Source organism: Pipra filicauda, unplaced genomic scaffold (genome assembly GCF_003945595.2).
Source record: "Pipra filicauda isolate LSUMZ 115617 unplaced genomic scaffold, ASM394559v2 scaffold2_size9829703_pilon, whole genome shotgun sequence".
Classification (NCBI taxonomy): domain Eukaryota; kingdom Metazoa; phylum Chordata; class Aves; order Passeriformes; family Pipridae; genus Pipra; species Pipra filicauda.
The window spans coordinates 1,991,060-2,017,243 of NW_024104421.1; the positions used below are offsets into that span (position 1 = coordinate 1,991,060).

A 26,184-nucleotide genomic window follows, 5' to 3' on the forward strand; every position below is an offset into this window, starting at 1 on the left:
TCTACCCTGTCCCCTGCCTTTGGTGGCCTTGCGCTGGGTTTTTTCCTGCAGGCAGTACCTGGAACGTGGAGTTTGCTCCCAGTTCCAGATGTGAACCTGGCAGGAAAGCGAAGCACTGCCCTAGATGGGCTCAGCTCAGTCAGCTCGTACGTGTTGGAGCCCTGTGGGGTCATGAAGCTTTTACCAGTGTGGGGACTCGCAGCCACGAAGTGTTCAGGGCTTTGCTTGTATTTCCTTTGCAAGATTCCTGACTGGCTTGTATAGACATCACTAAGAACCTGGCTAATAAAGCTACACAGCCTAAAGACAAGCTCATTGACTGCCTGCCTGTGCTGCCCTGGCCTCCCAGTTGTAGTCCCAGAGATGGCTTGTGACAATGGCAAAGTGGGGCTTGTTCCTTCTGTCCCTTGCCCTGCAATGGTTCACTTCCCTTACCTGATGTGCTACACTGACAAATTGAGAGGACTAGGGACCAATCCATGGCTCCAAGGCCAAGCATCACAGACCGACTTATGAGGACATTGAGTCCCTGTAGAGTAGTTGCCTTGGCGAGCACTAGCTGGGGCACCTGGAACAGAGTCAAAGGGTCAGCTAACATCATTAAGCTGTGGCAATCCAGTTTTTCTGCTGGTTTCAGGACCCTTTTTAATTTAAAAGAGACAGTACATTTCTCAGCAGTATTACAGGACTGTGTCCCTAGCAGTTAAAAGGGTTGGCTGTGCAAAATTGTCATCCTGAAAATGGAAGCTTGCACAAGTTCTTGCTGTTCTCTCAGGTAGATGAATTTTTAGAACAAGGCTTAGACAGTGAAGATGGCATGGCTGCACTCAATTGCCTGTACATTTGACTTTGTGTGTCTCATTTTGTGCAGATCTGATCCTTCCCGGCCTTACAAACTGAAACCACTGAGTTTGGAACCATGTTGGGTGGGGTTTGGGAGCTGGATCTTGGGAATCCTGAGCTGAAAAGGAGAAATAATTTGCAGAAAGCTTTGGGAGAAAAACGATCCATGAATCTGGACTGAGCAAGAAGTTTTTTCTCCGTGTCACTGCTGTGAACTGTGGGTCTGCTTGTAGACTTTGCAGTATAAGCCAGGGGCTTTTTAAGAGCTTTTTAAGATCAGTTGTGAGCTTTTTTTAATAACAGGTATCATCACAGTTTGGAGACAAGAGGACACTGGTGGTGTCCCCGATTTCTTGAGCCATTTTTATTTTTTTTCAGCATCTGACAGGTTAGCATTTGATTCTTTATCACAGGTTTCATGTTAGTTACAGGATGTTATGAAGCATTCCAGGGCTATTGGACGCTCCTAAAGAGCCTTCTGAAGTCAGCATCTCTTACAGTGCTGACACTGCAGAATTTCCAACAAGTTCTTCGCTCTGCATCTTCTGTATTCCTGCTTAGGTTCCCTTGTGGCATCTCACCTCTGCCAGAATGTCTTCAGCGTGTCCCTGACCCAACCTCAGCAGAAACCATAAATCCAGGTGATCCCCTAGTCCTTTGTTCCCCTGACTGTTAGGGAAATTTGTACGTGTTGCTACATGCAAACAAGTTGTTCACGAACAATTGGAGTCAGATTGTGGTGGAAAAGATACGGCTGTTGGGCTGTCCCAAGGGATCCAGGGCGGTTGGTGTAGTGTAGCTGAACTGGGTCATCATCTGCCCTGTGCTTACCTTACTGCTCCAACATTTGGGAATGCAGAGAATGGTGTGGGGAAAAATAAACCAGAGAACTGGCTGGCATGTATTGTCTGAACTGTTTTTGCTGACTGGCTTTCTGAAAGGAAATTCATTAGGCACACTAGCATGCTCTCGTGCAAATTGTTTATGCTTTTCACTTCACACTCCTAGGCCCATTAAGCTGGAAATGGAACTGGGAACGGCTTCTGGAGCAGAACACATGGGACTTTTTTGTCAGAGCATCAGTGCAGTGTGCTTCGTTTATTTTTCTCACTTCATGCTCCAGCACAGTTGCTGCCATCCCTCATTTTTCCTGGTACATTAAACCTGGTTCAGGAATGCAAATGATTATGCTGAATGAATAATCTCCATAGCCTTGTGCATCCAGATAATATCATTGTCTTTAGTTGTATGTTCACAGCGTGCTTCTTGAATAATGCAGTGTACTGGTGGTTTCTGAAACTTTAAATATCTGACATATGATATCATAAAGACTGAGATATGTAGTTATTTGATGAAAGTGTAAATCCATTATATCAGGGGAATTGTGCCAATTTAAAGAATCAAGACAGGATCTTATTGATCATATTTCTACTTCATATCGAAGTATATTCAGAATAGAGGATTTGTCAGGTTTTACATCATTCCTTAGGTTCTTTTTAACATAAAAACTTCAGGTGTGGAAGGAGATAGAAGAAATAGTCTCATTTTTATAACAAGCAGGACCAGTATGAAGAGGACTTGGTATTGTAAGCAAAGTGCCAGTTTTACTGGAGCGTGTAAGGTTACTGACTAGCTTGGCAAAGCAAAGCAGCACTGTGGCTTGCTAGAGTAACAGATTAAGGAAGGGAAATTTTGACCTTGAGACAAATGCAGATAAAGATACGTTGCTTGTTAAAAACTGTATTTGTTTTCCATAGTGTTATCTGGATAAAGCCTGTGGATAAAAACCTCAGCAATAGCTTCCCAACATTGCTCATCACCTACAAACTACTCTGGCCCTCGTCTGTAAAAACACAGAGCTGAATTTCACCACTTGTACTGTTAGATTAGCTGTTTTAGGAATATGTGTGCTGAGCTGCTAGGGATGTAAAGGTCTGTCACACAAAGCAACTGATCACTGAATGATCCTCCTGGCATTTGGAAACCTTTTGGGAGTGTAACCAATTCCTCATGGGGGAGTCTATGGCTGTGGCTGTTGTTTGTCCTGTGTGATTCACGGCCCACCTCAGATTCTTCAGAGCTGCTGACAGGCTTGACATTTACAGCTACTTTCAAACCTACAATTTGGCCTTATCTGAAAAATACTTTGGCCTTATCAAATGGATGCCCTTAAGGTATCCTGTTTTCCTGTTTCTTAGTTGTGCTGTAGACCCCAAACTGTACCTCCCTCCTCACTCAAAAATGCCCTTTAGCCTGGTTTTTAGGTCCAAATCTTAAGTGTGTTACTGCTGCTTCAGGGAGCCAAGCCATGAATGGTAGCTTTTGTTCCTGTTTGATTAGCCAGTAATACTTTAAAATAATCTGTATTCATATCTTTGGTGTCTATTGTTATCCCATAAAGCATGTGGAAATGATGTAGTATTAATGTGATTTTTCAGAAGTCTTTTGATAGAATTTCTACTGTAATTCAGTATTAATTACTCTGAGCATTAAAGAAAAGGAGCTTATTTTTTGTACTGGCTGAATTTGAAAGAAATCTTAATTCTGTAGGAGGTGACAACTTGCTTTCCTTAGTTTGTTGAATGTGAACATCTGTAAAAGCTGATGTTCTTTGGGTTTCGGAGAGAAAAGGTAGCTCAAAGGAGTACAAATCTAGGAGTTTATAGCTGGACCATAGTGTCACATACAGCAGTTGTTGGTAAGGTGCTTACCATCACCTCACAACCCGTGTGGTGTCAGAGGGTCACCTCAGTCTGACTCCTGCTGTAATCATCTTTTGGTACTTTCATGAAAGGGATTGGTGCAAAGACCTGAGTCAAACAAAAAGAAATGAAGCTAGGGCTGGGTGCAGTATTTGTGCTGACTAAAACTTCCAGATAATATGATTTAAGCCAAGCCATTTACAAAACCAGACTGAGTGGTTTCAGCTACTCAACACAGAGCTTGGTTCCAAAAACTGGCCAAGACATATGCGAAATTTTGTGAGAGGTGGTCCCCGCCACCTTATCTTCCCCTCTGATTTAATGAATATTCTATGTCCAGTAAAGTTAGCTTTAACAAGAGAGATTAAAAGACCCTTCTTCACTCATTGCTGATATTTGCCCAGGTGAATATTCAATGCCAGTGTTGTCTTCTGGAGTCAAGCTCCACGCAGTTCTGACAGTTCACTGGGATTGGGCATTCCGTGAGATAAGGAGAAAGTATTTTTTCCCTAGTATTTCAGACTGTGAGAAGGTGGAACCACATCTGAGTTACGGTGTATTATATAAATAAGGATGTGTGACAGGGGAAAAACACCAACCACCAAAGTTACTCCTATATGATGTAATATCAATGCCACTGACCCTTCTTTGGCATTATAAACTAAGAGAAATAAGGACTTGGACATTCTGCTCCACTTTCCTCAGGCAGTGAAAGGAGGGCTCTGAAGTACTCAGTGACACACATTGCCTTTCAATGGTATTACTGCGTCCTGGCAAATAGCATTTCTTTCCTGCTGCATTAGAAAAAGGTTGTTTTATACTTCTTTTACACTTTATCTCCTTTGAATGAAGGTAATGAGGGGGAAAAAGGTGAAGGTACTCCAGCACTTTCCCAGATACCAAAATAGTTGAAGAGATTAGAAAAAACTTCAGTTTGATTTTATTTTTTTGGTCAAGAGTGTTCTAGCTATAGCAATTTAAATTGAGTACAGGCTTTACTAACAGTTGAGGAGAAACCTTGGCAGTTTAATCTTGTTGAAAAGATGTTTAAGTGTCATTCTCAGCATAAAAACACCATGCATCTTGGAAAATACATCTGGATGATCTGCTCAAAATAGTGGTCTCTTCTAAGGGTATCATACTGGGGACACAGTGGTGCAACCATCTATCAAGATGTAAGAAAAGGTAACAGGAAGTTGGGATCACTAAAGGGCAAAGAGAAGGGAGATTAATGGAAACACAGGAACATCCTACTAAAAGCTGGAGTTGTTTCCACATGAAATTGAATCTATTATAATCTCTAGCTGATTAAATATCAGATAGAAAAAGTTTCCAGGAAGAACTAACTAGAGGAATGAAAACTTAGTGCTACATCCTTTTTTCAGCAACAGCATAAGCCAGAAAAGAGCAGAAAACACACACCACACATCTGGTGTGTGTGTGTGATCATTATATGACCAGGTATAAAAGAAGGGCTCAGGGAAGACACAGGGAGGCTGTATGAATTATTTGCATCTTTGTTCACTGTGGAAAACACTGAGAACATTCCCTGTGCCCGTGGGGAGACTCATCAGTCTGAAACTGAGGTAATTGTTAGAGAATTTGTGTAATAGATACAGAATAGATGTGAACTTATAGGCAGAACTGGACTCACCCATGAAAGAACAGTAGTGTGTGTACTTCCTCACTGAAAACTGCCTTGGTGCTTGAACACTGGAGGGTGTTTGAAATGGGATCAGTATTTAAATATAGTTCATATTAAAAATAGTTCAAGTAGATCTGTAAGCCTGACATCTCTTCCAGCTTATTTGGTAGCAACTATAGTATAAGATAACATTAGCAAGCACATGGATAAATGTGTGTTCCCTTGTGAAGAGGCAGCACTGTTAAGTTCAAGGGAAATTTTACCTTGTAAAACTTTTGGAGTTCTTTGAATAGATCCGTGTGGGTATCCAGCAGATAAAGTCTATTTGAATTTTTAAAAGGCTTTTGACAAAGGGTTCAAGGCAATCATGAACTAAGAGGGGAAGTATCGGTTAAACTGTTGGTTAGAAGGATGTGGGAGAGATTAGGCAAATATTTGGAAGTAAGATTCACTGGGGTTACTGGATTGATAAACTACACCAGTATCAGGAAATCTTCTGCGTTAAAAACACTTGGATGTGCCGTTTATAATACACTGGTCTTGTTCTTGCTCTTCCCTAGATTGTCTGTGTGAGTTGTTTGTGAGGGAATGGTCTCTCTCAAATATCTAGTATGCAGCAAATCAACACAGCTCAGACACTGTTGGAAGCCTTGAGGAGCATCTGCTGATGCTCCTAGGCGTAACTGAACAGCACCAGAATTGCTGAGAGACATTGCTGTAAACTGATGTTAGATGACAGTAAAGTCTTTTTGTTCTGAAGGGACATTTTGAGAGCTCACTGAAGGTAGTAACTTCAAGGTCTACAGCTGCAGTCCTTGGGCTGGCTTGAATTCTATTGGCTCATTTCCTAGGATTTTACTAATGACTTGAGCTCTTGTGCCAAGGACTGGAAGGAACTTCCTTGTCAGTTGAACTGCTGTTTGTTTCTCTCTTTTTTCCATCTGTTTAACCTAACGTTTGGCTTCTGCTAATCTAACTGCTCCAGAACAATTTATCACCTCCTCTGCTTATACTCAGGTGGCCACTAGTTCGTTGCTCAGTTGCAATGCTCAACGCCCTAGGGGTCCAAAACAGGTGAGGTTGCCCAGTGGGAGCAGCCTACAGAGAAAATAGAGATCTTCTTTTGTGTATTTTAGAGTTGTGTGAATTTATTTTGCCCCTTTTTAAATATTTTAGATTCACCCCATAATCCTATGAGTTCTGAACTTCTGATTTTATTACCAAATGTCTAGTTAACAGCGTTGTTTAAGAGGGATTTGTGCTGCAGCTGCAGGCCATGTGGCATGATCTGAGAGACCACCAGTGATTCATGTACTATGGTTTTAAAAAAGTCCTCACATACTTAAAAAAGAGCCTGTCCTAGTTACTGTTGTTGCCATAATGCCTTTTCAAGTATTTACTGTTTTAAATAATTTCTCTTCATTCTACACTTTTTTTTTTTTGGTAGCACAGAGCATCTTTAAAAAGAAAACACACTCATACATTGCTGTTTTCTCTCTCTATCCAGTTATCTTTGGAAAGAGCTTTAAGAGGTTGGAGAGAGGATATAGCTGAATGTCACTGCTGACATTTGCAAATTGTTAATGTGTGAAGGATGTCATGATGTTAAAGAGAAAACTCAAAAGAGTAAAAGCGTTCTCAGCTAGGAAAAGGTCTTTCATGGCTGTAATCACTGGGTATGTTTTACGTTTGGGTTACAAAGCATACAGGGCCAGCACGAACAGACAGAAAGGCATAACATTATAAACTTTGTGTTTGCTGCAGTGGTACTGTGGACAGTGATCCACAAGGGACCTGTGTCTGGACTGTAGTCAGCTGAAAGGTCTAGATGTGCAGGAAGTGCTGCACTGCTTTGTTCCTATTTCATTGCTGTCCCAAAGACACAACAGACTGTCTTAGAGTGCCTGTGTTAATCTAAGGTAAATCTCCTGAAGCCTGCATCTGGGCTTTGTTGCAGTTCTTTTTTTCCCATTAAAACCTGAGAAAATGTGTGATTTGGTTATGTTTCCTCTCACCTGCTCACTCTGGCGTGCAGTCCAGTGAAATTAAATGCCAAGGATATCAGACTTAGTTCTGTGTTGGTTTGGGGCTTTTCCTAGCTGATTTCATTGGTTCTCTTGTTTTCCCATCCTCCCGACTTTCAGCGTAAGAACTGTGCAGTATTCAGAAGACTTAGAAATACTAGGTAGCAATTTCATTTTGATAATACAAGTAGTTTACAGCCATACTGTTCTGCCTGTCCTTTTATATTATTTTCACTTGGGAGTGACTTCAGCAGCCGCAATTTTCAAAGAGTCAAACTAAGATGAGCAGCTCATCTTCTGAAAGCTAAGATTCAAGCTGTCAGATAACAGAAAGGATTGATGTTTAGCTCTGCTGGTTTTGGAAAGAGTAGCTATTAAAAGCACATTCTAATTCGAGTTGGCAGAATAAGGATCACACACAGTCCCAAAATATCAGTGAACACTGATTTTAATGTTTCATTGCTTTGGTGCATAGGATAGCTCTGTGTTCCATTGAAAAACAGAGAGTCAGCTTTCCCTTGGCACTATATATAGTATTCCCAGGGCCACAGTGTAAGAACAGTAATGGGTGGAGGTTTAAAAAAAGCCTTAATTAATACTTAATTCAGTCAGAAAAGGAACCTACCTCTTCATGGGGATTAGAACCTACCTCTGCCGTGTCTAACTGGACTTTCTGAGTGCATCAAATTATTCTGAAGGTCATCTGCTAAGGACAGTTTGTCATTAAGAAACAGAAAAGGATGTAGTCTGCAGTCACTGTGGAAAGAGTGTATTTCTTTGCTTTTGGGTCTTTGGAGCTAATGGTGAGAGTAACCAGAATCCCTGAGCTGGAAAACACCATTGAAAAAGTACATTAAAAGGAGAATGAAGTTAATTTGTCTTTAGTCTTTGGTACCAGAGAGGAGAGGAAAGTACAGGCTCTTTGAGGTTAGAAGCCCCCATCCATAAGTAGGAGATGGCAGTGTGGGGGTCTCAGCATGCTGCAGGCAGTAAGTATAGGATGAGCTGAAGTGAGTTGGGAGTCAGTCACTCCCAAAAACTGAGTCTTTGCTTCTGAGTGGAAGATTTCCTGTCTTTGGGTCCATAAGGGCCAGTCAGGTGGAAAGAGAGGAGGGCAAATGGGAAGGAATAGATGGGATTAGCATCACCCCACCGTTCCACGAGCTCTCAGCTGGGTGACCATGTTGCGTGTGGAGGGACCCACAGTGAGATTGGGAGAATCCTTCCTGATGAAGCTCTTTGAAATGAGATTAGACTGGGTTTAGATTGGTTTTGCCATTGTCTTTAATGGGATTAAAATTGAATCCTAAGTCAGGTAGCTGTCCTTAGGCTAAGTAAACAGTAGCCTGTGTAGTTGGGGAAGCTGGCATAAAACAGGGAAAGGGGTCCATTTATCGTGCTTTAAGTGCTCATTTCTGGCTCCCTGTGTGGACAAGTAGAATAGTCTGCCTTGCACCTAATGCATGCTAAAAGTGCCAGCGTGGAGAATGAGCACATGGAAACCAGTGTGCTGTTGAGACACAGTCTGTGTTTCAGTAAGATTGGCTGCACAAGCCCCGGAGGGGCAGATAATCGAGAAGAGCATGATATGAATGAGAGCACAGGGCATTAAGGAGGGCATTGCTCTTTGAAAAGCACTCTGAGAAACGAATGCAGTAAAACCTGTCTGTCGCAGCGGTGGAGGCTCAGATGTGTGGTTGCGAGCTGACTTGTTGTGACCCCAGCTGTAAGCATATTCCAACAGCTGCAGCAAATTGCTAAATCATTCTTAGCTAATGCTGACATCAAATTATCTAAATAATTTTTGTGAGGTTATTATTTGTCACAGGGACAAATGCATGTCTTTATGCTTTCTGCTCTATTCCCTTGAGCTCTGTATGTCTTAATTTTAAAATAATACACATTTTATTTGGCATCTGAGCTGTTCCCCTCATTACTTAATTTTATTTTTTCCCTCCGATAAGTCAACTCGCAATTAATCCAGAATGCTGAATTTGTGACTTTGCAGATGCCAACACAGTAAGTGCCTGGGATATCATCATAGGCATGAGATAGTGACTCTCTGGGGAGATCAAAAAGAAACCAAGATGCAAGAAAATGCTGCCATAATTATCTGCAAGTGGGTTAGCTCAATGTCACTGCAGCAAATTCTGTGTGGTTACTGGAAGTGGTCTCTCCGTACCAGAGAGTAGTCCTGTCCCTGAATATCTGCTAAAGAACATCAATAAGGACAGTAAAAACAGATTAAAAACAAAACCCAAAACACTTAATGCTCTTAATCTTTGATCATACTGTCGCGACAATGTACTGTGGCAGTTTTCTCTTGGATGACTTTTTCTCCCTGGAAAAGTAGAGCAGCGTATTCAACAGAACTCTACAGCTGGTAGCAGGGAAATTATTTCTCTGATATCTGCGTGGCTGCGCCTACACACGCTGTTGAAAGTTGTGGGGTTTAAGTTGATCTTTCATATGGACCTGACAGAAAAAATGTGTTGCTGATGATTTTACTTGTTCACTGTCCACTAATGAGTGCAGTGTAAAGAAAGTGCCTGGGCTGAAGCTGTCGTGATTCCCCAGCGTTCACCGTTGTCGGCGCCTCTCTGGGCTGCCGTCAAGCTGCCGGGACACATTACTGCAAATCACTTGAGCAACTTGTGCAGTCCTTGGAGTCTTCAGGTGCTGCTCAGGGCTTGGGAGATTCCAGCTCCAGTTTTATCAAAATGCTGGCAACCTGCCATGCGTTTGTGCGAGCTTGACTGCGGAAGGTCAGGGGAGGACCCTGAAAGCCGTTCAGCTGTTTCTTGCTCAGAGCTGTGCTGGGTAGACAGCATCGCCTGAGATGCACTCTTCTATGAGGGGCTGGAGTATTTGATGCATTTCTTTTGAGCTCTGTCTGTGTGTGTGTGTGTGTAGGAGCTGCACAGCTGCTGGGCTGTGCCCTGAGAGTACTGAATGTTCACAGCTTGTTGGGTAGAGACATGCACTAACTAGGAACCAGCAGCTCCTCATTCTGGGTGAGGATCGACACAAGGGAGGGCATTTGTGCATCCGTATGGATGCAAGGACTGCATCAGGCTGGTGGATTCATTGCTTGTTCTGGTTCATGACAGGACAAGCAGGAGAAAAAACATATCATCTTGCTCAGGCATGCACTACAGAGCTGGTCAGCTGCAGGGGAAGAGCCCTCCTGGTCTCTCTGTCAGGCATGGAGTAGCCTGCTCACTGTCTGCTGGGACAGATGTGGTGTGGTACCCTGGATGGAGTTGCCTGGAGGACTCCCTGTCTGGATTGGGAGTTACAGGAAAATACACTTGAACTTCCAACACCATCTCTAGAAACTTGATTACACACAGCATTTGTCCCCAGATTTCTCAGCCTCCAACCATCCTGGGAAGTGTCAGAAAGCTGGAGAGCGCTGCTGTTTTTACAAACGGGGAACAGAAATTTTCATTTGCTTCTGATATCTCTGCTCACGAGGAGTGCAAGATGGGCAGCAGCTTTTTGGCTGTTAGACCATCAGACCAGCCATAATCATCATGTTTTATGTTTCTGCACGGGCTCCTGGCCACCTGTATAATGTCCATCTGTTGAACTGGGATGCCTACCAACACTGCGATCCAGATCATTTGAATGAGGCATGGGTTTCCAGGAGGTGATGATGTTTCTGAAGGACAGTTTGCAGTAACATGACAAATGCTGTCCCTTCTGTGTGGAGTCCCTCCCATGCACCACTCTCATGGCAGTGCTGTTCACCTCTCATTACTTTAAGGCATTTGGGGAGATTCATCTAGAAGAATTGTAAACATGTTGTGGCAATGATAGCAAATGAATATTCAGAGAGAGTCTCTGGCCCTCTGAGACTGAGCAATTTTAATGTGTTCAACTCAGAGCTGCACACTGCTTTTCTATGAATGGTAAATTTGCTGGAAAATGCAGTTTTAGAATAACCGCAACTATTTGCCCTCTGGAGTGAAATTTGTGGACTAGCTTTAAGAGGGAAAGGATGTCTTGCAACTGACTTCAGGAGTGACAGTGAACCTGTCTCTGCCTTCTCCTTAGCCAAGGTGCAAGGACCCCATCGCATCAAGCTGTGAGCTCAAGATCTCTTTACTGTGAAAGGAATTTTGAGCCTGCAATGCTCACTTCTTGCCAAATTCTGATGAGGTCAATAGTCTGAAAGCCTGATGCTGATCTTATTACCTTTTAAAAGTGATTAGGGTTATTAGAACAACATTTGGGTAGTGGGGCTCTGAGCACAAAGTGCTCATCAAGGTCAAGTTGGATGGGGCATTGAGCAACCTGGTCTAATGGAAGGTGTCCCTGCCCACGGCAGGGAGATTGGAACTAGGTGATCTTTAATGTCCCTTCCAACCCAAACCATTGTGTGATTTTATGAACATTGAAAGTATTAACCTTGGGATTTTTTTTTTTTTTTGCACTCAGTGACTGTGTACTGATGGAAATGGAAGAAGCTTGATAGGATGGATCCAAGTCCTGTCCTGATAATCTGTCAGGTTGTCTTGCTGCTTATTGGGAAGAGGATGGCAAAGCTTATTTTGGGGAATGCTTAGTTATAGGTCTGATAGTAATGGAGTGAGAGGGCCCATGTGAGAAGGTACAGCCAGACAATGAATTTCTGCCAGGGCACCCTGGTCTTGGCTGGCCTTCTAAACTCAGCTGTGTCTTGGCTGTTTCTACAGAAAAGAATGCCAAATGCAATAAGTTATGAAATTATTGTTTTGTTTTGTACATTTGTGTTGATTTGATTTCTCACTTGGAAGCCAGTGGCAAGCAGCACCATGCAGTAGGAGCAGATCTGCAGAGCAAAAAGGCAGTGAAGACCCAGGCAGATTTCAGGGGGGTTCCTTCAACACAGCTTCATTCTAATTCCACGTGAAGGAAATTTTGCAAGAAGCTTGTAGCAAACCAGGAGACAAAATACTGTATGTTGGAAATGTTGACTTTCTACTTACTAAGTTTTTTTGCCAAAACAAAGACTTCAAAAAACCTGGTGTGTATGAGTCATATCAATGCTGCTGAAGCTGTTAGGTTTCTTGTTGGCAATTGTTTCAGATGAAATTTTGTTTGATGCTTCTTGAGGTCATCTGGCATTCTACTTAAACCTGTGTATGTTGCTGTGTGTGCAATTCTTGTTTTTGTTTCCAAGAACTCTATACATAAAATTGATACCTTCATAACAATTTAAAAAGGTATTCTTATACCTATCTCTCTGCCAATACTAGAGAAAGGAAAAGAAATCCAGTGCTGCTGACTTAACTTTTTTGTTCTGACTCCTGTGGTGTGAGAAATCAATCATGACACGTTTGCCTTAGCTGCAGGACATGGAGAGAGGGGGCAGCAACAACAGCAAGATGGGCATTTGGGAGCTGAGAAAAGAACTAGGGATCACATGCTGGGGAACAACCCAACTGCAGGGTAGGAGTGTGTGAGGCTTGTGCAGAAGTGGCTTTCAGTGCAGTAAGCTTTACCTGCATGCTGAAGGCTACAGACACTGTCAAGTGGTAAAGGTGGGGTACTGGTGCTCTTAAGACTGTCTGGACTCTAGAAAGCAAGTAGAGTATCAAGAGTGTATCATAGTGACTTTCTTATGCAAAGGTACCCATGAATGCAGTCAACTCCAGAACAGCAAGTGTTTCTGCTACTTAGAAATTTTGTGCTTTAAGTATTGTGTTTTACCATGACTCTGACCTTCCTACCAGCTACATTCAGTGATACATATTTGGAATACTTCAGTATTTTTCTGAAATGTGATTTCATTGGTATAAGACATCAGAACAGCTCAAATATTGGTGCAGGTTTTGGTGTGTGTGAATGGCCTAGGATTTCCTGCCATATTTCTCATTCAGTCTTGGCATATCCAGAAGCATATGGCAAGGAAAGGCTATAGTTTTGACAGGATACTGGTTGTGGAATAGTATGTAAGTCTAACATATCAGGGATAAAATAGACATCAGCAAATAGCTATTGGCAATTTAACAAATTGTAACCTGCTGTAGATTTTATAACAAGAGATGAGATGATTATCATATCAGAGAAATAATCTGTGCATATTCATTGCCCTTGTCATGGTTGTCAACAAGTCTCTCCTGTAACTTGCACGCTACAAATACCACATACTTTTAAATCTACTCAGTGTGTAAATTGTGCCATCTTAAACACCAGCTCTGAATATTATTTGGAGCCTTGTGCTAAATTTTCATGGTGCCTGCCACTTACCCTAATTCACTGATTTGTTTTATTGTTTGTAACTAAGTATGTTCTATGAGATTTCTCTCAGTTCCAGAACAAGAATTTACTACTATGGTAGCACAATCTAAATCTCTATAAAGGCATAGTAAAAGCAATTCTGACAAGTCTTACAAGGTTTGTAAGTCCAAAGTTTCTATTTAAATATTGCTTGTCCAGCTTATAACTTGGGTTCTTTGTTAGTATGTCTTTCAGAAACAAGAACAACACAGACTTTAAAATTTCTTTTAAAAAAATTCCTGTGCCTCAAAATCTAAGTTGGTTTTTGGACAAAGGAAAAATGTCGCTAAAAAGGATCGAGTTTTCTAGAATGTTACCAGTGTTCATTTAGAGTTTTTTAAAAAGATGAAATCAGAAAGGTTTTGGAACCAGCAGGAGTTAGATAGTTTCCAGCTGTCTATTCAGGTTTCTGTTCTCAGAAGTAGGGCAGTGTCAGTCAGTCAGAAGTTTGCCTGGACTTTCTCTGGGCTCGGAAAAAGTGTGCGGTTAATTGTAAATATGCATATGAAGAGCTGTTCTTAGGTGGGTTATGAGACGATTAGGGAAACCTATGTATGACCAACTCCTTTTTCCCTGTGGTTTTACAGGTTCCAGAATCTGCTGTGGTCTCGAAAGGCGTTTGTGGACAGCGTGAAGGTGTATAACCACAGCTACATCTACATGCCAGCCTTCTCCATGAAGACAGGGACGGGACCCTCCCTACGTGTCTATTACACCCTGGCGGACTTCGGTGCCAAGCAGACAGTTCTTTTTGCCAACCCCAATTTCCTGCGTGACATTGGCAAGTTCTGGAAGAGCAAAGGTATCCATGGCAAACGGCTTTCCACGGGACTCTTCCTAGTCAGTGCCGCCCTTGGTCTGTGTGAAGAAGTAACAATTTATGGCTTCTGGCCGTTCTCGGTGGACCTGCACGGGAGGTTTATTAGCCATCATTACTATGACAATGTCTTGCCTGATTCTGGATTCCACGCCATGCCGGAGGAATTTCTACAGCTTTGGTTTCTTCATAAAAGTGGTGTACTGAGAATGCAGCTAGAACCATGTGAGGACCCTTTAATCCAGCCTTCTGCCTGAGGATTGTAGGAGTCGGTTTGGAAGATCCAGTAGTTTTTAATTTCTGTGCTCTCCAACAGAGAGTTCTGACTTATGTTGATTGTTTTTAAAGGGAAAGTAATTGTGGATCTGCATGGACCATAAAAATGTTACTTGAAGGCCAAATGGAATATGTCCTTAATGTTTAGTGCTTTATGGAACTGGGATGGGACGAAGTGTGTCTTTCCATTGAGTCCATTCAGCAGCAGTGTGAAAACGATGTCAGAAGTAGCACAGCTGAACTTTCCGGGGACGTTTTTAAATGACCGATGTAAAAAGGGCATTAAGGCTCGGGGAGACACAGGGCCACTCACAAGCTTTTGCTGACAGTGCCAAATATGACTGTCTGTTCAAAAATCCATTTCATTCCAGATCGGCACCCTGTTTAACTTACCTTTTTCCTTTTTTTCCCCCCTCTGTTTGTGTGTGTGCGTGTGTGTGTGTAGGAGAGCATGTGTGTGTTGTTGACTTTCTTTGTTTCTTTTCCCTTTTTTGTCCTTTTTTTTTTTTTTTTTTTTTTTGTTTTCCCAATGGAAGGAAAAGGAAAGGCTTAAAAGCTCCAAGAGCTGAGGACCATCGGCTCCTCTGAAGACTCTTGGGAGAGTGAAAGTGCTAAGAATCTAGTGAGAAGAATGTCCTAGGAATGCCCTGCTAGTGGGCATGGATAGACCTACTTGTTGTAGGTTTTATCAGGATAGTTTAGTTCATTGCACTTACAGCTGTGCTAATGTTGTACTGTGGGCAAGAGCTGGATAAGGCAAATTGGTCTGAAAATAAGATGTGTTACAAAACCAGTAGTGAAGTGCAGCCTGGTTTCAGATGACCTGCTGCAAGATTTCCACACTGACTTTTGTAGTAGGGATGGTTCCTGACCTGTTTTACTGTCCAGCCTTAGGGATTAATTCTGTATTCATTTGCACTCCAGGTGTTTATTGACTGTCGAGGGGATTTGAGGGGTTCAGTGGAATGCAGAATGAGGTTCTTCATTTGCTTACAGCAGGAAAATTGCAGAAATGAATGTAAGTGTCATTTAAAATGAGTCGAAGCTTTGAAAATCATTTCTCTGTGTGTGACCAGCTCTTCTGCTCGGATTGTTACGTTAGCCTTAAAGACTTGTACTTTTCGCGCAAGATTGTCTCTGGTTAAAGAGAGTCTGAAAAATAAAACAGCCTTTGGGAGCACTGAAAAGCTGCATAGCTAGCAAGAAAAAAGGAGAAAAAGAGGATGGCCTGCCCTTACATAAGTCAGCCTCTCTCGTCGCAGTGGGTGAATTATGTCAGTGTGCGCAGTGCACACACGCTGCTCCAGCCTGCACAGCGCCTGAAGGACTGTTTTATTTTGGGTTGTTACTTGGGCAGCAGATGGTCCTGTGATCGCCATGTAAATGAGAAATCTTTTTGTTTGTTTGCTTTTGTTTAGCCCTGTAGGACAAGAAGAGAATACCAGCTCAGTCCATGGTGCAATTTCAGCTGCAAGGTGTTATCACCATTAACTTAAAAAAATCCAGATCAGTGTTCTCTTTCTTATCCCTCCATCGTTAGTAGCTGAAAATCTAGTCAAGGTGTTGAAACAACAAACCTCATCAGGTTTCCCCAACAGCTTACTGTGCTGTTTTAGCTCCAAAGTGCCAGTATTTTGGGGCATATGTCCTGTCATATGTTGATAATGCCTCTCCTTGTAGACTACCAGCTGCAAGTTATATAGACATAATTAAAAAAAAAAAAAAAAGACAAAATCCATGGCTCTTCTTTAAATATGAATAATTTGACTATCGATATAGGAGACTGGGGGGAAAAAAAATCATGTTTTGCTTTTTAAAGCTATGTTTCATAATAAAATTGGAATATGGATATTCCAAGCATAAAACGGGCACTGTTTCATAGGATTACAGGGCAATGCTAAAGGGTAACGTGGAGATTTAGATTAAATAGTGTTCTAGATATTGTTCTGATAAAATCTGAATGTACCTTTATAGCCCATGTTATCTTTGTCCATGTTTTTGTTAAAAGTACAGTCAAAGCACTGATGGAACATCACTTGATAATTCATTCCCTTTTGTTATGTTTGTTTTATCTTTGATGTGGGTACTTGGTGAAGAAGGATTTGAAAGTAAATTATTTTCCTTACTGCTTGTTATGGCAGAATTTTACTGAGCTGCCTTTCTTGGAGAAGAAGAGGTGCCTGTATGGTTTTTATTGTACACATCAAGTTTTGCACTTTTTATTGCTTTATAGATGAGATGATCTGTGAGAACAACTGTTGAAATATGGTGTGCTAAAATGGCACTTCAGCAGGATGCCAGCATTCCTCAGAGGTGGCAGGGAACGAGTAGAGTAGGGGGGAACTGCCTCTTTGCTGGTCATTTTTTGGTATTTTTATCAATACTTAGGAATTCAGTTCTGAAACTCTCTGCCAATTCTCCAGCCTTTTGGTAATCCTTTTTTCCATGCCTTGAGAAAATAATTGGATTAGAAGAACAAGGGAAAAACATGTATTCTTTTAGGAAAATTCTGTCCAATGTTTCATAATATCTGGCTTGTTCATGATGAACCAGTGTCCTGGGTATCTGAAGATGTTATATTCCACAATTCTGTAAGACTGAATCTGTAGACTGTGGTCTTTGTGAGTCCCTGTCTGCAGTCCTGATGTTTGCAAGGAGATAGCTTCCTAGAAATTATGGGAACAGGAGAGACCCAGGGTGTGTGTGATGTGTGACTGCTGTTGGAGAAATTGATAATTCTGGTTCTATTCACATGTATGTATAGTGAATATAACTGCATCTTACAAAGGCAACCACCTTTGATGAGGAAGTAAAGGATTCAAGGGTATATATTTTTCTATTACTTCCAGAAACTGGAAGTTGAGGAAATAAGATAAATAAATGCCCCTATTGAGAGAGCAAAATCTGCTTTAGCTGGCTGACTTGTCAGTCTGTGGAAACACTGGCAGCAATCAGGCTTTTGCCCAGCGAATAAAAAGGGATGCAGGAGAGCACTGCAAGTCTTTCATGGCAAGAGCAGCCAAAAAAGACAAAACCAAGCAGCTGTGAACATGAGTGGCTACTACCTGACAGAAATGCTGAAGCAAATATGCTCCATTCATGCCGGGTGTGAGGCTTGTCTTGCCTAAATCTAGGAGGAGGGCAATCCATGTGTGGGATCATTGATGTGAAATATGGCATTGCATGCAGGAGTGTAAAGATGTGGCCGCCTTCAAGAGGGAGGTCACGCCATGGAATAGGACCATGGTTCTGTTTAAGGATAGGCACAAGCAAATCCAGGAGGATAACTGTTAAGTGTGAACCATGAGGAATCAACATCTCACAGTCATGGCAAACTTTGGTGCGAGGGATTGTATCCATCCAGCATTTACCTGTCAGTTGATTCCAGTCTATTGATGGCAGTGTCCTTAATCAAATCTTACTGCTTGTGTTGCTGTATTTTCTTTGAAGTAAATTGGAATCTTAATGTTCACTTTGTTAGTGAAATTCTCTACTTTAGTGTCTCTGTTTCCGCTGTCAGTCCCCGAATTTCTCTGATAGTGTAGCTAAAGCTGCACAAATGTTTGCCAGGTTGAAAGCTACTGCAATTCATCTTCAATAAAAACTAATTCAGACTGGCCAAGTGATTTGCTAATGTTCCTACATATTAATTTTGTCATAGAGCTGACAAGAGACAGAAGTGCTAGAGTCTTTGCTCCACCTGCATAGGAAGCATTGCCTCACATTTATGAGTAGAATAAATTAAATACCTTTATAAGAGCTGTACATGGAAGATAGCTGGTACTGAAATTGCTCTAGATGCAATATTTTTGGGGCTGTGTATGTTTTTGAGTAAATCAAGATCAGTTTTTGAACTTGCAACAAAACTATGTAAAACTTTTCCTTCTTGTTTATTATGAAGCCTTTGGATCTCCTTCTGAAACAGACAAGCAAACAGAAACCAGCAAATTAAATCATAGAGAAAATGTGCATGTGTTCATGAGAATAAAAAATCTATAATTTTGCCACAAACCTTGCTACAGTGCTAAGGACTCCTGTTCATGAACATCGTATTTTTGCTGAAGTGAAGGGACCAAGTTTGGGGTGAACCAGCTACTAAAGACATAGGACTAAGCCTTTGTTACAGCTTAAGTTTTATAGAATATAGAAATATTGGCTGTTTTTTTGACTTGACTGCTTTTGTCTTTTTGTTAGTTTCCTCAGAATGATGTTGTAAGATACACTGCTGAGTTAGCACCTCAGTGAGAGCTGAAACTAAGTAAAGCATCTGCTTTTTTAAACTCCATGTCCTGGACTGTGGTAGTTATGTAAAACCCTTCCTTTATACATCTTCAAGAAAACTAGCTTAAGATCTGGCTCACCCTTGCCTGCAATTAATAAGGAGTGAGGAAACTTTTGATCTAGAAGTGAGGATATTGGAGGAGGTGAATGGTGTCTCGCCATTTGCTGCCTGCTCTGACTTCTTCAGCTTGATGGTTTAGTAAGTATAGGAAGAAGTCCAGGTTATATGAAGGACAGGTAGTTCTTGAAGAGTTGGATGCTGACAGAAAAAAAAGGAGGATCAAATTAGTGGTGAAAGAAATTGGAGTGTATCAGTTCTTTATGAAGATCCTCAGTGCTTAGCAACTGTAGGACATTTTCATCTGGCAGTGTCTGTGAAAAAGGGACTCCCTGGGGCTTACTGATGCTTTTCTGCAGAATGGCAGCAAAGCAAAATGCAATGAGGAGGGGAAGCTGATTAAACAGAAGAGGAAATACAGTGGAACAAAGAATGATGATGAAGAATCTGTCTTTCCCTACTCTCCTGCCTCTCTCCCTAAACACATATATTAAATGGACTAACCAGCTATTATCTTTAGTCACTGTGTTTTTAATGAAATGGTATGGTGAAGTTTCCATTTGCTGATACTTCCAAGTTAGCAAAATTCATTGTCCAGAAATGCCTATTCCCCATCTCCATGGCTGTTTGAGGGAAGTTCTTAGTGCTGTGACTGTCCTGGTGTGCTGTGACCTTCCTAATGGGACTTGCTCCTATTGTCACGTGGTTCCATCAGATTTCCTTCTGGAATCATCTGGACTTGTGTTTTGCCTCAAGACATTTTCCTGAAGGATCTCTGCTCTATTCTTCCTGATGACCATTCACCTTGGAGATAGAACTGGGATTTAAAAAAGTCAACCGTAAGGTAGCTAATACACTTTGTCATTTGAACCATCTTTTCTTCTAAAGTGTTGGTAAATCCAACAACACTTAGCTTCAAATGGAATACTATTTCTTTTAGTTATTGGTAATTCCATCATTGGAGAAGAGAAAGAGGATGGACAAAGGATGCATTTTTCAAAGTGGTGGTTGTAAAATAACATCTATTTCCTTGAATTCCCATATTCTGTCTCTTGGAATCTATCATATATTTGACTTTTTGTAGTTTTTTAACAGAACAATTAGTAAAAGACTTAGTGGTCTCTTTGTTGAATATTAGCAAACTCATTTTCCTAAGTGTAATGCAAATACCCCACAGGAGGCTTAACCTGTCCTCCCTAGCTGATATTTCTTTGGCAGCAATGAGAACTTAAACAGCTACTCATTCCTCCCTGGTTATTCATTTTCATCAGTTTTTATTACAGCAGGTTGAGCCCTAGTGTATTCAGCTTCTTCAGCTTAATGCATATACTTTAAAATGAATCACCCTCTGTCTTCTCAGCTGTTACTAAAAAGAAAAAAAAAAAGAAAAAGAAGTGCTGCTAATTGAAAATGGTTGGGTAGGTTCTCAACAATCAGGAGAGACAGGCACCACCAGATTCAGGATTTTTCTGACCATTTTGAGGTCTCTGCAGGACTGTGAAAATACTCCAGCTGTGTCTGTAGGGTTAAGCTGTGCAGGGCAGAGCAGAAGTTTGAGCCTTTTCCCTGGTAGTGGTTTGTTTGGCTGTGACCACTCTGCTGTGGCTTTGCCCAGGACCCACCGGTGCTGCCCTGACCGGGGCTCAGGACCAGGGGATGCAGTTCAGTGACCAGCTCCTGGATTGCAGACCAGATCCCAGATAATTACCCATGGTGTGTTTAGCCCTCTCCTGCTCCACAGTCAGAAGTGCTGGCCTTAGTGGAAATGATGGCAGCTCATCCCGTTGGAGACCAACCTGATCCTTGCACTGAAACACTTTAAATCCCTGGCAAGTCTCAGAAGAGCCTATTAAAACTGCATCTTAAATTAATGTATGAGTAGTCCCTGCTGCTGTGGAGTGGGTCAGCTTTCTGCTGAGCTGAATGTTTATCCTATTTGGAACCCTCCAAGGCAAGTGAACCTTTAGCACTCAGACCACCTGGAATATATTTGATGCCTTCACCTTCCAGTTTAACCCCCCTTTTTTTTTCTTTTAGACTGGATTTAACTACTGTGAGTGAATCCAGAGTGAGTTTATGAAAGCAGCACCAGCAGTAATTGATCTCTGGGTTTATGAATAAGCTGGTGTTCAATAAAACACTAAAGTACCTTTTGGATGGTTCCTGCTGATTTCTAATTGTATATTCAATGAATTGTTTTGCTCAGATGGGGCCCATAGCAAAGATGAGTTGCATCATTTTCTGTTTATTGGAAGGGAGCAATTACAGATGCACAATATATTTTAAGCTAAATTCTTATGAACAAGGTAAGGCATTTACATATTCTGCAGGAAGCTTCGTTATTATGTGATTATCTTGATAGGAAAGGAAAAAATTTCACTGAAAATAAATGCGCAGAGGAAAAGCACTTTTGATTAGAACAGCATAATCTGGAGTACTGAGACCCAGATTTGAGTCTCTACTCAGATGTCTCCAACCAGGATCTTGCTGTCCTGAAGAAGTGCCGTAATCACAATTTCTTTTTCTTCTGTGCATGTATTTTTGTAGAAAATGCTTGAACACTTTTTTTTTTTTTATAATCCGTACATGCGCTGAAAGCAAACAGTCCCTCTTCAGGAGCGCAAGTTTTCCTTTTGGGTACCCAGAGCATTTAGTATGCAGAGCAAAACCTACAGAAGATGTCCAGTTTTCAGGAAGATGCTGTTTTGGAGTAGTCTGGCAGGACTCCTGCGGACTCATGAGTTGATTGCTGCCTCTTGAGCTGTAGAGGTCGAGCAGCTGATACAGAGTGTGCTGCACTGACAGTGAAAAAAGGTATTGTAGCTGCAGCTCTGACTGCTTGATGTCTCCTTTATGCAGAGGGGTATTTCTTTGTTCTGTGAGGGCTCTTCAAGCGTGGATTTTGATCCTGCAGATCATGGGCTGACTAGCTTTAAAGGCCTGGACTTTGTACTGAAAATTGCAATGAGCATGGAAATGCCTGGAAATGATGTCCTTTAGTGTGTCGTTTGGCCACGCTGCATGGTTTGGCCTTTTACAAAACAGACCTCTCCGTATCCAAAAGCCATTTTATCTGAGTATGTGACTTGTATATGTGAGGAGGTCACTGGAAGGTGAATGCCTGATGCTGCATAGAGCAAGGACTTCCAAAAAACGCTGTGGTTTTATTTATATCAATAATGAAATCCCCATTGAGCCAATATTGGATCAAGTCAGCTTTCAGTGCTCTTGAAACTCCCACATCGTAAGCATTTCCAAGAATTGCTCATGCACAGACAGAAACAGTAGATTTTTTTTTGTTGTTCATGCACATCACCTTGCATTGAAAACAGAAGGAAGTGTCAATCAGAGATCTTACCCTTTTCAGACGCCTCTGTAGGCTACCTAAATAATTTATAGGCACACAGTTACATAAACAAAATAGCTGATAGCCTGAAGTTTATAGCTCAAATGCTGGTATGTATCTTGAAGAATTACTTTCAAATCATTTAGTGGGAAAAAAATTACACAAATATTACATGTGAAAAAGATTCTTTTTTTTTTCTTTTGTTCTCCTAAAATGATGAACAGTATTTTCTCCTAAAATAACTGAACAAACTATGTTAGAGTTATGCAAGAGTTTTCCCTGGGTTTCAAGTTATTCTGCACCTCTAGCTTTGTATTCAAGTCCACACTTCTGCAAAGCTGTCTAAATAGAAAGTCCCGATCTGGAAATTTAGACTACTCTCTGTGGTGTCCTTAGATAAGAAAGTAAACGTTATACTCTAAATTTAGTCAAAGGAAAAAGGAAAAACAAATTCACGGCAGAGGTTCAGATCTTCTAAAGTCTGTTACCATTTATGCGCTGCCATTTAGTCGTGGTGTCCAAAGAACCAAGGATCCGAAAGGAGATAAATACACAAGATGACTCAGTCTTTCTCATAATTGGGACCTACAGTTATTAACAGATGTAAGTCTATACTCTTTTGCTTCTCTTTCCCTCAGTTCTTGTTGTACTGGGGTGAAACCTGTGTTCCCAAAGTGTTTAAAATTTTTTCTTCACTAAAGTGAACTTTCCTCTGGGCTATAAGCCTAAAAAATTGACAGACATAAACTGCTTCAGGTTTATCAATACTGAGTGCAAGCAAGTTTCTGTGCAGCATTTCACATCCTCCTAGTGCTAATTACTGTATTAACTCAGAATTAAAAGGAAGGCTTTCTTATTTCCAATACCACTTGGTCCAGTGTATTTCCAGTCCTTCTTCCTGTGGTGATTTCTCTGTCAGGTGAATGGAGATTGTGTTGAGCTTAGATGTTCTGAGAGTTAGTTAACTCATGCTTGGGAAGTGGAAAAAAAAAAAAACAAAACAGAAATTTTATAAAATATGAAACTTTATCTGTTTTGGACAGATTTCTATCTAACTGAATTTATGCTTTTGTGTTAAAATCCACCCACATTGTTAATAAGTGAATAAAAACATTACCTTCAGGGAACACCTGGAGTGTAGGAAAGTGGAAAACCATGCATTTTTAATTAGAAAAGAAGGTTTTCTCCTCTCTGCCCTGCCCTTCAATTTCTGAGCCAAATTCTCTACTCTCTTTTACTATTCTCTATTCTCACTCTCAAATCAATAGAATTGCCTAGATTTTAACTAGTTGTCTGTTCTCAAACCTGAGGGAATTCATCCTCTGAAAAATTTAAATTAAGCTAATTTTAAGGCAATGCCAGATTATGGGATTTAGTCAGAGCTATTCTGTAAGCTATTGATTTCTTTTTCCCCACAAGTGTAGATCATGAGCAGTTTATGCTATGTGTTGGTTGGTTTTGTAAGGCAGATATCTTACTGCATTTCAAACTTATACTGTGCTGAGGTGTCACAGTCTGAAATCAAATCATGATCTGTGTCATGTCCTTGTTTCAGCAACTTGCATAGAAGAGATCCATGTGCTGCTCCATCTGTCAAGTGTATTGTATGAGCCAAGAGAAAATGAAAAAAGGATTTTTCTACAGTGTGAAGCCTCACCGTTGACTGGCTGTATCTGGGAATTAGATATCCTCAATTTATTATCCTTGATGGATCTGATACCTACCAGTGTTTCCACTCATTGTCAAATAATTTTGTTAGGCTTTATTGATGGAGTGGTATGATCTTTTCCCTCTGCTTTTTGACTGCAATTCTTCTTTTCTGATAGTGTTTGCAGGGAAGAAATCTTTCTTTATTATCTTTTTTTTTTTAATGACAATTTATAGCTATCAGATGTTGGTTTTCTTAAAAATGTTGGTCTTATGCTTTTTTCCTGTGTTATGCATAGTATCTTCTTTTCAATGATATCTCAACAAATTATCTTCTTTTAAAAGTCTTTAAGAACTGAAAAATTTTCTGGCTTTCTTAAAACCCAGTCTGGCTGTAAGTGTCTTTGGGTTTCAGCCTAAATTGCATGCAGTCAAGTCTTGAGTCTTTGGAATGTCTTAGTGCACTCATAATCAATGAGGCATCAATAAAATAGAAATTAATTTTCAAAATTGCTTTCAACCCCAGTGAAAAACAAGGGGTCTTTAATAAACCTTTTTAGTAATGGCCTGTAACTACTATAGTGATAAAAATATCTTTCATTTTCATTTTATGTGTAATGGAAGTTACAAGCTCAGGCAAGGACATGAACAACTCAAATCAGTATCAATCCAGTTGTCCTGTTGGTTTTGTACATGTAAGTTTTGACCTTAGTATTTTTAATTTTTTATTTTATTTGTATAGTGAATATCTCTCAGGTTCTCATCCAATATCTAAATTATTACTACGTGTCATGTACAGGAATTGGTTTTTGAGTAAAAGTTCTGTTCCACTGGAGAGTTTACTAATAGTTGCATTTTAAATGAAGTAGGGTTTATACTCTTATTGAGGGAGAACTGTTTGAATGAGAAAGCAAGGCATTAAAAACCGCTGTTTGGATCTCATCTTGCTTGTGCTGAGTACCTGTGCTGGGGGCAGAGGGCAGCCTCTGGCTCCTGAACCTCTTGGGGCTTTGGGAGATGCTCTGGGGCTGTATCTCGTGCTGAGCTGTGGGGCCAGGCTGGCACAGGGGTTTGGGGTAGTCCTTGGGCTTACTCACAGTCCAGAAAAGAGGAGATCCAGCGGGGCAGCAGAAGGGGATACAAACCCCGGCCCTCGCTTGGTGGGGGCTGAGCAGCAGCCATTGCCCTCTGCTTCCTGCTGCCTGCTCCCTCCCTGGGATGTGGCAATGGGTGCCTGGTGCTCAGACACAGCCAGCCTTGCTGACCCTGCTGGGAAGGAGTTTTCAATCTGAGTAGTAGTTTCCTAGCTGGAAACGCACGGAGCATGGGTATGTCATCCCCTGCCCTGCCTTTCCTGGTCTGGAGCAGCTCAGCACCAGAGCTGTGTGCTGGGAGCTCCACGTTGCAGCCTCCTGGTGCCACAGCAAAGCCAAGACATCAGCTGAGGGATAAGCCAGCAAGTGTCTGGGCACTCTTGAAAGGAGAAGAAACTTCCAAGTGCAACAGCTATAGCAATCAAATAGCAACAAGACTCTTTTTCCTTTGTTGTGGAAGGGAACACAGTGCAAAGCATTTTTGTGCCACACTTTAGCCGCTTCCAGGTCAAGAGCTAGATGTTTGAATGTGCAGTTTGCTGTAAATTCTGATATTTCACCCTGAGCATAGGATAGAAATGTCTTCTGTTTTTACTTAGAGACCTAGATTATTGTTTTTATATGGTATGTTGGAGGACAATTATGTATCTAAGTTACCAGCTGAAATATTGTAGAGTCATTTTCATCTTCTCCAGTTTTGGCAAGTTCAAGGTGATGTGACAATTCTGCCTTTCTGTTTCTTACTCATACTGGACACCTGGCTTTAGCCTGTGTTAGTGCTGGTTCCATCTGGCTATTTCTGAAAGTTCAAGAGAAAAGAAAACAAAGACATGAAGGAGATTTAAGGTGCCTCAATGTGATGTTTTTATAGAGTGGTACATTGCTCTGATAATGAACTGTGAAATGTAGCATGTGGATGATGATGAATGTAAAAGCCTGCATGTGTTTTTATTTGAATGTTGTGTCCATGACATGGATTATTAGTATGAGCTCTGTAGTGTAAAAATACTGAAAAGAGAAAAGAAATGGAAAGAAGATATTTCTAGCAGGTTTTGTAGTGAACCATGTCCTCTTTCAACTATTTCCCTTTTCAAAACCAGACTCAGATTTTGGTAACGTGAGCTTTTACCGTAAGGATGGTAACACACAAACTACTCTCTTCCTAAAGTTAAATATACTTCTTT

General features: G+C 41.1%; 1 protein-coding gene across 1 annotated transcript in view; it reads left to right on the forward strand.

Annotated features, from left to right (window-relative positions):
* The window catches only part of ST8SIA1 (ST8 alpha-N-acetyl-neuraminide alpha-2,8-sialyltransferase 1), a 121,569-nt gene extending 98,877 nt beyond the window's left edge, over positions 1 to 22,692 (forward strand). The window contains exon 5 of the mRNA XM_027726591.2: positions 14,069 to 22,692. Within this exon, the coding sequence (XP_027582392.1) occupies positions 14,069 to 14,555 (487 nt within the window). The 3' untranslated portion in view covers positions 14,556 to 22,692. The remainder of the gene's footprint in view (positions 1 to 14,068) is intronic.
* Positions 22,693 to 26,184: the final 3,492 nt, after the last annotated feature.